Source organism: Eleutherodactylus coqui, chromosome 1, assembly GCF_035609145.1.
Source record: "Eleutherodactylus coqui strain aEleCoq1 chromosome 1, aEleCoq1.hap1, whole genome shotgun sequence".
In the NCBI taxonomy this organism is placed as follows: domain Eukaryota; kingdom Metazoa; phylum Chordata; class Amphibia; order Anura; family Eleutherodactylidae; genus Eleutherodactylus; species Eleutherodactylus coqui.
Window position 1 is genome coordinate 434,964,563 of NC_089837.1, and position 12,606 is coordinate 434,977,168.

Genomic DNA, 12,606 nt, shown 5'->3' on the forward strand with positions numbered 1-12,606 from the left:
GCAGCAGTCCAACATGCACACCGCCACTCTATGTAATTCAGCCAAGTGCCTGATCTCGGCTGTCATTGACATCCCAGTGAAATCGATACCACAGGAGCAATCTCGAACAATACGCCGCTAATGAGGGGATGTTCAAGGGTCCCTTTCTTAAGATCGATGGGAGTTCCAGCAGTCTGACCTCCACTGATCAACTAATGTGGATAGAGGCTTAATGTTTCGTGGGGCAAACAGAATCTTAAACTACTTCTTCCTGCTGCAGCAGTTTTTATGCTTTCATCTTGATTTTTTTCCCTTTCCAGTCTCAAAAAATCCTAACGTTTATTTTTCACATTGTCCAATCATGACAGCACAACTGGAGGTGGCCCTCTGACCTCTGTAAGGACAAGAAGACTGAATTTAAAAGCCTTTCCCTCTCCACCCACCTCATGTATTCTTCTTGTCCCTATAGTGGACAAAGACATGACAGTTCCTTGATCAGGGACTGAGGCTCTCATTCTTTCCTGTACTCTGCGACTAAAACACTGTGTGTGATCCCTTATCCTTTTTTCCCGATCACGGTGGAATAGCGAGTGGTTAAGGTGATTTAAGTTACGCAAATTCAGGCGCAAGATCGCTCAGTGATGTGTTTGTGGTGGCTATCATCACTGCACACGAATGTCCGAATGTGGGCGAGCACTGCTGCACAAGCAGTCACATTATACAGAAGCAGCGTGTACCCACACTACAGTGCCATTTTTAAATTCCCTACTGACGGGGAACTAGGTGGAAGACTCCATTTAGCCTATAACTAACTGGTGAACCGTGAAGGCCTGGCTTTTCTCAGCAGTACCATGGATGCCCGTGAAGGCAACGTGGAAACACAGCAAACCATGAGTGTTCCTCCTGAGCAACATCTATTAAACATTGTTGTGTTATATAGCAATACAATAGCTTCTTGTCATTTACAGGGTGACAAGGAAACTCTGAGACCTTTTATGTGCAAAATAACTGGAAGAAACTATAAGAATTGTACAGCTAAGATAGTCAAAGATGAAAAGGCTACTTTCATAAATGACATCAGATGTATGGTTAGCGTAGGTTCAAGCCTCTGCAGCTAATCTTTCTCCTCAACCTGGTCCTCCTAAGGCTGAGTTCACACGGCGGATTTGCCGTGGAATTTCCCTGCGGTATTTCGCTGCGGTGAATCCGCCTGCGGCCGCTAATCCCTTGGTAAGACAGCTATGTGGGCGAGATTTGTCAAAAATCTCGTCCACATGGGGCAGGCGATCCGTCGCGGCAAAGCTGCGGCGCGGTTTCCCAGGACGCAGTATGTCCTTTTTTTTTTTTTTTTTTTTTTCCTGTTCCGGCCTCGCCCCTTATTTGAGAGCTGGCCACAATGGAAAAGCATGCAGCGAAGGCACTTCAAAGTGCGAAGTGCCGCTGCTCTTATCCCACGGAAATCTTGGGGGTTTTTTGCTGCTGCAGAACAGCGAGAACAGTAAAAGCGTCCCGTAGGAACCCAGCATAAGCCTGCTAACAGGCCCCGTGTTTTGGACTTATCTAGTTGAGATTTTGAAGCTTCTATTCAGGATGTCGAATGGAGAGCTGGCAGAGAAAGAAGGGCCTTATAGATGAGGATAAGAAGTACTATTTCTCTATAGACTGATATAGAGGAACTACTTAAAGCCGTAAGAGAGACTGAGGGTGGAGGAAGTAAAACAACCCAAGTCCACACGGAACAAGATGTCCGGAGGCTTACGATCCTGCCGTAGGATGGTCTTCCCTGTTAATGACACGCTTGGTTAATTATGGATGAGTGGAGTGAAGTGGAGGAAAGAAGTGACCAGGCCAGGACATCACGGAGGATGGGGGTGAGTATTTTCAGCTGCCCTCATGGATCAGATCTATGAAGGCAGCTGAAACCTTTACTTTTTTAAAACTTTAACTTTTTTGTGATCGCTGGTATCATTGGATACCGGCGATCACGAAACCGGGGAACATTCACCGGTGACATCTCTAGCACGTTGACAACTGCGATACCTGGAATAGTTTTTCAGACCAATATCCTGGTCGTCCATCTGAATGTAGCCTGAAGAAGAAAGCCTGATCTGGTCTGTAACCGTAATCTAAGGGAGAGAGAATGTTGCAGTAAGGAAAGCAATGAGAAGTTTGGGACCGATGCAATCATGTATACAGTTGGCTCCTTGGGCCCAGTTCCATTCCAGATCCTTACAAAATTTGATTCCATCTTCATGGGATGGGAATCCATCTTCCATACATGGGAAATTTTAACCAATCCCTTTCAAGTTAAGAGATGCCTTGCCTGGTGGAAATCGCCTTCAAATGTTAGAAAGGGGGTATACTTTCTCCTTTTTGTATCAGTGACTACAGATGCAAGTTGGACAGATTGTGGAGTGCAGGTTGTGGACCAGGTATTTCAGGGCTCTTGGTCGGCTCCTGTCAGATTACGATCCTTAAATTTTAAACAATTAAGAGCAATATAGAAGGCATGACCATCATATGTGGTAAATTGCCTTCTGTCCTGGAAGGTGGTGCTTTTTTGACAAACAACTCCGTTCGCAGGGTATCTAAGCTGGCAGCTTGTCTGCTAAACCCCTGTTTATGGTCCTCCACCAGAACAAGGTGCTGCGACCCGTACCCTCCCTCCTAGTGAAGCTGGTGTTGGCCTTCCAGATTCCGGTGCAAATCTACCATCACTCCGCCCTTCAGCTCTCCTCCGAGAGAACGCTCTCTGCACAAACTGGATTTGGTCTGTACCCTGTTGATTTACTTAGCTAAAACATCTTCCTACTATCGTCCTGACATACTTTTTGTGATCCTGGGTGGCCTGAGACCTGGACTTGTGGCCTCTACAGTGGTCATAGCCCATTGGATGAGATCGACCATTGCTGAGGCGTACCGTGCCAAGAGCAGAGATCCTACCTTCTGGATCACGGCACATTCCACTTGGGTGCTTCAACAAGAAGCATCACGTCTTTGACGCGGAGAGTATTAAAGGTGGCGACAAACTAAGAGTCCTTGGGCAAACCACTGTATGCATGTGTATGTGTGTATTTATGTATATCCCTAGGATACAAGTACTTTCATATGGGTAATATTTTGTACATCTGTGTATAATATGTGCATGAGCCCAGATATTTAACATTTTTTCAGAGATTTTGTAAGTGATATGTTTTGGGGGGGAATATGGTATATTGGGAAAGACGGGGGGGGGGGGTCCCTCTTTTTATTGTAGTTGTGTTCTTTTTTTCCCTTATGATTAAATACGTTTAATTTGTCTATGGCTGTTTATATGTTGAAGTAAGAAAATTTTGTTACTAATTTTAGTCTTTGTATTTAAAAAATAGGATACCGCGCTCCTAAGGATATACACGTCCCAAACAGCTGTATATTTACTTCCACCTCTTTTATTAGTACTACGCGTTTCGTCCTATAGACTTCCTCAGGTACATGAGGAAGTCTATAGGACGAAACGCGTAGTACTAATAAACGAGGTGGAAGTAAATATACAGCTGTTTGGGACGTGTATATCCTTAGGAGCGCGGTATCCTATTTTTTAAATACAAAGACTACACTTTAGCGGCTCCCTGGCCAGGGGGACGGAGGATCCGCAGGAGCTCTCCCGCAGTCTAGCCCTGAGGGATTCTGAGAGATTTACCAACAGTAATCATTTACAGGCTTTCCTGGATATCGGGTGGTGGCAGAGATCTGTGCATAGGTCCCTGCCATACACCGGGTAAGTGTGTTTTTATTTTTTCAACACACGCTAATTACTAGCACCATTGGTGTTTATTGTTCAGGAGCGCTAACCTGGTTATTTGTACTTTTGTTACTAATTTTGGTATTTATCGGTGTGCCTTCTTATACTTTTTTGTCTGTACCTCCCATGATCTTCTCGCAGAGGTGCCATTCAGGTGAAAGAGGGAGCCCCCTCCCTCTGTTGGACCATTTAAATGTTGCTGTCAATACTGATATCGACATTTAACCCCTTCAGTGGCAGGTTTATTACCATGTCCGCGCAGGAAGCCCCGGAGACTTTCCTGAGGTAAGTCGAAGTAGCAAATGTGTGCGGTGGCACAATAACTGTGTGTCCTGGCCGGCAGGAAAACAGTGTAATAACTTTATTATGTTGAACAGACAGCGGTAGTCTTCAGCACTGAGCTATCCACTGAAATCATTTGGGGTTTTTACTTCATACTCAGCATAGCAAGCCCCCAAGATTTCCCTGAGATAATTTCAAGTGGGCAAAGGTGTACAATGGCTGTGTGTCCTGGCCGGCAGGAAAACGTGTAATACCTTTATTAGTTGACTGACGGCGCTAGTTCCCCGCACATTTCAGCACTGCTCTATCTGTCAACTAATAAAGCTATTACACAGTTCTCCCATGGCCAGGACACAGTCACTGTGTCACTGTACTACTTTGACAGTTGGTATTATGGCAGGGAAATCTCTGGGAGTTGCTGCACTGAGTATGCAGTAAAAACCCCGGAAGATTTCAGATGACAGCTCAGTGCTCTACACATTTCAGCACTAGAGCTGTCCACGGAAATCTTCCAGGGTTTAACTGCATGGTCAGTGCAGCAAGCCCTGGAGATTTTCCAGACGTGCTCCCAAAGGGTTAAAGGGTTAAGGGCATATTGCAGCCCGTCGTCAGCTGTCAAAGATCTTATGCTGTACATGTACAGCGCTCATCTGTATGGGGATAAACAGAAATGCTTAGGATGCAAGGTCCAATAATCTTGTACCTTCATGACAAGGAAGTTCCTTCAATGCATTCCAGTTTTCCCTCTAAAGGAAATAATTAAAACTTGTTAATGAGGTCAGTGAGCTCAATTACAAGGTATAAGTGTCTGCAGAATGTGGTATTTTTTAACTCTCTCATTTCTAGTGCACAGAGCTTGCCAGCAAATTACATTACCTGTGCCATAGTACCATATTTTACAGTTACATGACAAGCACAGGTTCATATTTTTATGTTTTGGCCACAGATCTGTAAGTGAAGCAGATGTACAAGAGCTTTTGTCCCCTGCACAAAATCTATTTATGTAATGAGTTTAATTGTGATTTATCAATGCAGTAAAACGTGTCTATTTTGTTTTTCAAGGTTTGCAGGCAGCTTTCTCAATTACAGTGACCCAATGATAGTCTATCAAACAAAAGTTCGTGACATGCATAAAATCCTAATAAAACTGAGTTCAGCTGATGAAGAAAGCATAAGGTTGATGCCTCCCTTTGCCATTCATTGCTCTTTGGATATTGTTCCACAACGTCCAGTGAGTAAAACATTGTGTTTTCCTTTATATGTTACACTCGTCCTTTCTTTGTGTTATATTGCATGCATTCAAGAGTTTTTAGCATTCTTTAGACGCTGGCCGGGCACATGGTCAGATTACACATGCGGAAGTCTTTTTGTGAGCTGTTGGACATACGCAGTACAGATTTTTATTTATTTTATTGAAATCACTGCTCTTCCCGTGTCATAGCCGAGTGACGCAATGTCATTACGGAAGGGCCACAGATTGGACAGCTTCCGTTCACTTCAATGGCAGCCGTGCATGTGGAATCTGCACAGAATCGCAATGCAAATCTACCCATGTGCAGGCGGCCTTCCTCTATAGTATTCCCCAGTCAGAATTAGGACTTTGCTAACACTTCTACTTTAGCTAAGTAGTACTAGTGATTTTTATTTCTATAACAGTAGATACCTTTTAAACAAGAAGTTGATTTGAGGGATCATGAATTGTTCCAAATATGAACACCTCACCCTATGGGTGGTTATGCACATTAGATATATCAGATCCTCCTGAGGAAATAGACTGTAAAATGCACGTTGGGGCTTGGCAGTGCACTTTACTATTTACACATTATGGTTGAGAACTTGGCAATATTTATTGAGTTTACATGTTTATAGATGGGAACAATTGGTATGTATGCATTATGCACTTTATTGGTTGGTTGTGCGTATGGTACAACTCCTTTCTAAAAGATGGAAAGTTGAAAAGAAAAAATGACCCCAGCGCTCACTGGGGAAGAGTATTCCACTGGATAGTGAGAAATATTACTAGTTTATTTGCAACGCGTTTCAGCCATATAAATGGCCTTTTTCAAGCATAAAAGCAAATGATACATTAGCAGTATATATAGACAAACATAACTTACAATCAGAAGTTTCATAGGTGCCCCCAGGGGCTGTGTGTGTGTCCTCTGGCAGCGGCCATCTTGGAGGCAGAGACGGCCTTAGCTGACCCACCTCCCCACAAGACCATTGCTAAAAAATTCAAGAATATACTTGACAGACTCCCAGTCATTGAAATATGACAAATCCTTTCAAAAAGACATCATCGTACAAAGAAAATGCATTAAGATTGTTGTGCTGAATATAACTATATAATCGTCATGTGGTCTGTGTGACGCATGAGCACATGACCATGCATCATTACGTCACACATCACCGCGCCGTATACCAGCATTTCATGCCAACCATTAGGTTCCAGCGGGTCACGTGATCCATGACGCTAGAACACCTGACACCGCGTCATTACGCCGCGCGTCATCGCGCTATACTAGCATAAGATATAACGATTAATTGGTACAATGATTTCTGAAACATCTATATATATATCTCCTCCCATGTTGGGCAACTAAGGGGCCTAACAATTTAATTATCCTTCCCTGTTCTAGCCTTTTGGTTGCTGTGAATCATATGACCTATATAGGGGATTGACCCTAAGTCACATGATCGGAGTTTTCTATCCCACCCCCTTTTCTCAACGGTGTATGGCTTTAACTACTGCATGTCCCCCTGAGATAACGCGATGATGCGGTGACTAGGTCACATGATCAGGGTACTTCATCCCGCCCCCTTCCTCTAACAGTGTACGGCCCATAACTATTAGAGGTCCCCTTGAGATAGCGCGATGACACGCATTGTAATGACGCTCAGCGTGGTTTATTACGCCCCCTTCTTCCAACAGTGGATGGCCTATAATAGTTATATCTTATGTTAGTATAGCGCGATGACGCGCGGCGTAATGACGCGGTGTCAGGTGTTCTAGCGTCATGGATCACGTGACCCACTGTAACCTAATGGTTGGCATGAAATGCTGGTATACGGCGCGGTGATGTGTGACGTAATGATGCATGGTCATGTGCTCATGCGTCACACAGACCACATGACGATTATATAGTTATATTCAGCACAACAATCTTAATGCATTTTCTTTGTACGATGATGTCTTTTTGAAAGGATTTGTCATATTTCAATGACTGGGAGTCTGTCAAGTATATTCTTGAATTTTTTAGCAATGGTCTTGTTGGGAGGTGGGTCAGCTAAGGCCGTCTCTGCCTCCAAGATGGCCGCCGCCAGAGGGGACACACACAGCCCCTGGGGGCACCTATGAAACTTCTGATTGTAAGTTATGTTTGTCTATATATACCGTTAATGTATCATTTGCTTTTATGCTTGAAAAAGGCCATTTATATGGCTGAAACGCGTTGCAAATAAACTAGTAATATTTCTCACTATCCAGTGGAATATTCTTCCCCAGTGAGCGCTGGGGTCATTTTTTCTTTTCAACTTTCCGGTATTTTTGTGGGTCCCCTTATTGGGGTATCCAGGGATCCCTGCAGCTCTCCTAAACTTTCGAATGTGGAGGAAGAATTCTTACTTTTAAGGCGATCTTGGACTAGGAGGTGCTGGCGGGGCCTGTCTTTGATAGGACCCTGCTCAGTACCGGGTAAGTCCTTATTAGTATTTATCCTTTATCATATCTTTTACCTCATATGACCGCAGGAGTGCTGTATTGACCTTCGTTCACTCTATCTTTCTAAAAGATGGGAATAGTTTATACTAGGCACTTTATTATTTGGTTGTCCATAAGGTGCAACTTCTTCACAAAAGATGCAACTCCAAGTGCCCACTCGTTGCATGGATACACTTCCCGACAATTGCATGGACAGGTACAGGTACATCATATACTGCAGTAGAAACAAAACTGCAGTAGTTTTGTGGATTCTAGAGTAAACGCTTTTATGAAAATTTTATGGATGAAAACATCTTCTAAACTTGCGCTTACATGTTTCGAACAGAGTTCTTATTTATAGCAATGTTCAATTCTGTTCAAAACATGTAAGCGCAACTTTGGGAGATGTTTTTATTCATTAAATTTAAATGCTGTTTTTATAACTTTGTGTTATTTTCAATAAAAAGGTATACGGTACAGAATAAAGAAATTGTTAGAAACATTGCGTATACAACAGGAGTTGTAAACTGTACTTTAGTGTCAAGAACAAATGGAATAAAACATTTTCTGTAGTTGAATTAGCATTTGTAGTAATAAACTTTAACAATAATAAACAGTCTATGCTGGTCATGTGTATGTCTTAGTTGAAAGTCGAGGAGAAGAAAAGGGAGGGATAAGGAGAGTTACTCAGAAGTTTTAATCTTTGGTTAAGGTAGAGTGATTATCCAGCCAGCAACCCCATATCTTCTGGAATTTGCCCGAGCAGCCTGTATTATAGTAAATTACCTTTTCATAAGGACTATGGTGTTTACCATTCGGATCCATTGCGATACCGAAGGTGGTTCTGGGGCCATCCAGTGCATGGCTACAGCCTTATGTGCTAGGAACAGGACTTCTCTCAGAAATATGCGAACATATTTTGGCCATAATTCTTCCTCTAGTAGACCAAACAGGATTATTTTGGGATCCAAACTTATATTGAAAGGCGGTGACAGAAGTGAGTTTATAAAGGTAACAATATTAGACCAGAAGTTGTTAACAACACCACAGTCCCACATCAGATGCCAAAAGTTCGCTTCTAGTTGACGACACCTATGGCAAGAGTTGGAGGAGATGTTACCCAATTTGAATAGACAACTAGGAGTGAGGTATGCCTGATGTATTATATAAAGCTGAATTAGTTTGTTTATAGCAGGGGAGACAAAGAGGTGGGACTCTGACGTCCGACCACTCTTCAAGTGTTAGGGATGGAATAGAGAGTTTCCACCTTTCAAAGACAGGGAGCGAGTCGGGGCCTATCTTTGCCGAAAGTAGGTGTGGGTATAGTGTTGAAATTAGACCTTTAGGTCTCTGGGATTTAAGAATCCCAATTGTAGGGAATTTAGAGATTTGGGTAGAGGCGGGGGGAAATTGAGTGTTTAATGCGTGTCGCAATTGGAAAAATCTAAACAGTTGAAGCTGTGGGTGCTGTAGCGTCTCGCGAAGGTGGGTAAATGTAGGAAGCACACAGTCTATGTATAAGTCGCCCAGTGAAACAACCCCCAGATTAATCCAATATTGGGGGTCCGGAACAGACCGCAGGGCAGCTAGGCCAGGGTTGTCCCAGAGGGAGAGGTCAGACACCACGTCCTCAAATCGTTGAAGAGACATAACCTCCCTCCACACACACACCGCTAGCTTGTGTAGTGGTAACACATCAGAAGAAATGGTGCATTCTGGGAATTCCAAGTAATTTAGCAAGTTGTTACCTCTTACTTGTTTCGCTAGGTATTGGTCTGTAATGGGCATTTCTTGATTTGAAAACCACGACTGAATGTTTCGTAATTGCCCCGCTAAATAGTATAAATGGAGGTCCGAGAGGCCCATTCCAGCTTGGTCCTTAGGCCTTTGCAGTGATGATAGGCTTAGTTTAGAACGGGAGGAGCCCCATATAAATAATATAATGAGGGAGTTAAAGGATTGAAAAAACCGATTTGGGATGTTCTTGTAACAGGATAATATTTTCTGTCAAAGCGTTATAATAATCTCGGGACATGTTTATCCCTAGTTATCTAAATGTAGAGACCACAGCCAGTCCGTATCTAGAAACACAGGGGTCAGCTTTTGGGCTTTGGTCCGTGTATAGAATTCTGGATTTAGGCCAATTAACGTGCAGCCCAGAGAGTTGGGAGAATTTGTCTATGTGAATCATGGCTTAAGAGAAGGAGATCTCAGGATTCGTTAAGAAGAGGATTGTGTCATCCGCATAAAGACCCACCTTGCTCTCTACTCCTCCCCAACTTATGCCGGTCACAGAAGGGGTGCACCTCAGACGAATCGCTAAGGCTTCTATAGCTATGGCAAACAAGGCCGGTGACAAGGGGCATCCTTGGCTTGTGCCTCTTGAGAGTGGGAAGTCAGCGGAAGGAATACCATTTATTACGACATTGGCTCTCGGGGATTTGTATATGATTTTAATCAATTTCCTGAAACGGGGTCCGAATCCAAAGCGGAAGAGGCAGGCTTCTAGAAAGTCCCATTCCAGGGAATCAAAGGCCTTCATCATATCTAAGGATACGAGAGCCGAAGGCATATTATATTGTCCACCCAATTGTATGACCGTTTGAGCTTTACGGATATTGATTGTGGTGGATTTCCCTGGCATGAAGCCCGTCTGATCGTGGTGTATAATAGATAGAATAACTTGGTTTAATCTGGTTGCCAAGATTTTGGTTAAGATTTTGTAATCTGCATTGACTAATGAGATGGGGCGATAAGAGCTACAATCCATAGGGTCCTTATTAGGTTTGAGTATAACTATAATAGTCGCCTCGTAAAAGGAGAGAGGCAAGGATCCCTCTTGTAAGGCTTTATGTAGGGTGTCAAGCAACTATGGAGATAGTTGGTCATTATATTTTTGGTACACTTCCACTGGGAGGCCATCGGGACCAGGGGATTTATTGGGTGCCATATCTTGAGTTATTTGTTGGATTTCATCTAGGGTGATTGGGGCTTCCAGAAACTCTACTTGTTCAGCAGTTAGTGTTGGAAAGGTCAAATCTCGCAAGTAGTTAAGGGCATCTGGGGTGGAGCTATCAGTGGAAGACCTATAAAGGTTGGTGTAAAACTCCTTGAAGCAGGCCACTATGGATTGGGCATCAGTAAGTATATTACCTTGCAAGTTTTTTTATTTTCAGGATGGTATTAGTTTGGTTTTCTTGTTGTTTGAGGTTTGCTAGTAAGTGGCTAGATTGGTTGCCCAACTCAAAATAGTATTTTTTAGTAAAAAATAACTTACGTTTGGTCTTTATATGAATTTGATGTCTGTGTAGACCGGGAAAGGCCAAGCCAGTTTGCTTTATTAGAATCTGAGGGGTCAGAGAGATACAACTTCTCAGCCTCGACAGCCTGCATTTCAACCTCCCCATCAAACTGGGATGTTGATTTTTTTAGATAGGAGATGGCAGATTTGAGGCATCCTCTAAGATATGCTTTAAGGGTATCCCATTTTAGGGCGTAGTGAGTGTTTCCGTCATAGGCGTCTAGGAACATGGATATGTGAATGGGGGTCTGATCCTCATCTTTTAGGATTTTAAGCCAGAATGGGTGGAGTTTCCAGTTAGGAGTTATCTTATGATTTGGAAATTTCAGAGACAATAAAATTGGGTTGTGGTCCAAGATGCCCCGAGGACAATGGGTTATGTTTGAAGAATATATAGCCAGAGTCGAGGAGGTTAATACCCTGTATCCCTGAAAATAAGACATAGCATGATTTTCCAGAATTTTTGAGGATGCAAAATGATTTTTCAGGCTTTTTGAGGATGCTTGAAATATAAGCCCTACTCCAAAATTAAGCCCTGCTAACAGTTAATTTAAAAAAACAATTTAAATAGTGTCCAGGCAGCTATACATGTAAAAAAGTTAAACCTTTTTGAACAAAAATTAATATAAGACACTGTCTTATTTTCAGGGAAACACGGTATGTAGTCAATTCTTGATGGGGTGTTATGGCCTAGAGAGTGACAGGTGTATTCGAGTGTCAAGGTGGCGTAGGCGCCAGAGATCAACCCAGCTCACACTACCGATTAGCTGTTGCATAGGGGAGCTAGTTATGTTGGGGGGGCAGGGGGATGTCTGGAATTTGTCTTTAGCCGGGTTCATTACCTGATTAAAGTCCCCCATACAAATAACATGTGCCAGGGGGTATTGGTGGGCAAATGCTATAGCGGCTTGTAGAATATATAGATTGTTGTGGGGTGGGATGTATATACATAAGATAACGTAAGGTTTGGAGTCTATCTCTGCATGTATAAATATAAATCTACCTTCGGGGTCTCTACGAATGGTGATGGGATTCCATCTTAAGGATTTATGGATAAGGATTGAAACTCCCCTGGAGAAAGAGGTGTGAAAGGAGTGACATATCCATTGGACCCATGGTTTTTTAAGAGCATCAGCCTTATCTATGGTGAGGTGAGTCTCCTGCAAGCTCACAATGTGGGGGTTGCTTTGCCTGATGTAGGAGAAAACGGCCTTACGTTTGGCGGCGGAGCCTAGACCCCGCACATTCCAACTAAAACAGGTTATCGACATTGGAACATATAATGATTTGAAATGCAATTACAGTTCTCAGATGGGGAAACATATTGCGTCTGCTAGGAAAGAGGTTATACCAGCACAGACTTAACAATAACCTAGTCAGAACTAAATTTAACCAGTTTAAACAGTTAACATTTGACGACCCGTTTAGTAATAACTTGACACGGGTGTCAGAGAAAAGGAAATGAGCTACAATCTTGTCTTAAGAGTAGCAGATGTCATGAGTGGGGGACATTCCAGTGGCCTGTAGGAGAACAATTTCCAATTGAGTTTATTGAGCATGGTT

General features: G+C 43.0%; 1 protein-coding gene across 1 annotated transcript in view; it reads left to right on the forward strand.

The window, feature by feature from the left end:
• The window catches only part of RNF17 (ring finger protein 17), a 188,042-nt gene that overhangs the window by 91,213 nt on the left and 84,223 nt on the right, over window positions 1-12,606 (forward strand). The window contains exon 17 of the mRNA XM_066582149.1: window positions 5,105-5,273. Within this exon, the coding sequence (XP_066438246.1) occupies window positions 5,105-5,273 (169 nt within the window). The remainder of the gene's footprint in view (window positions 1-5,104; window positions 5,274-12,606) is intronic.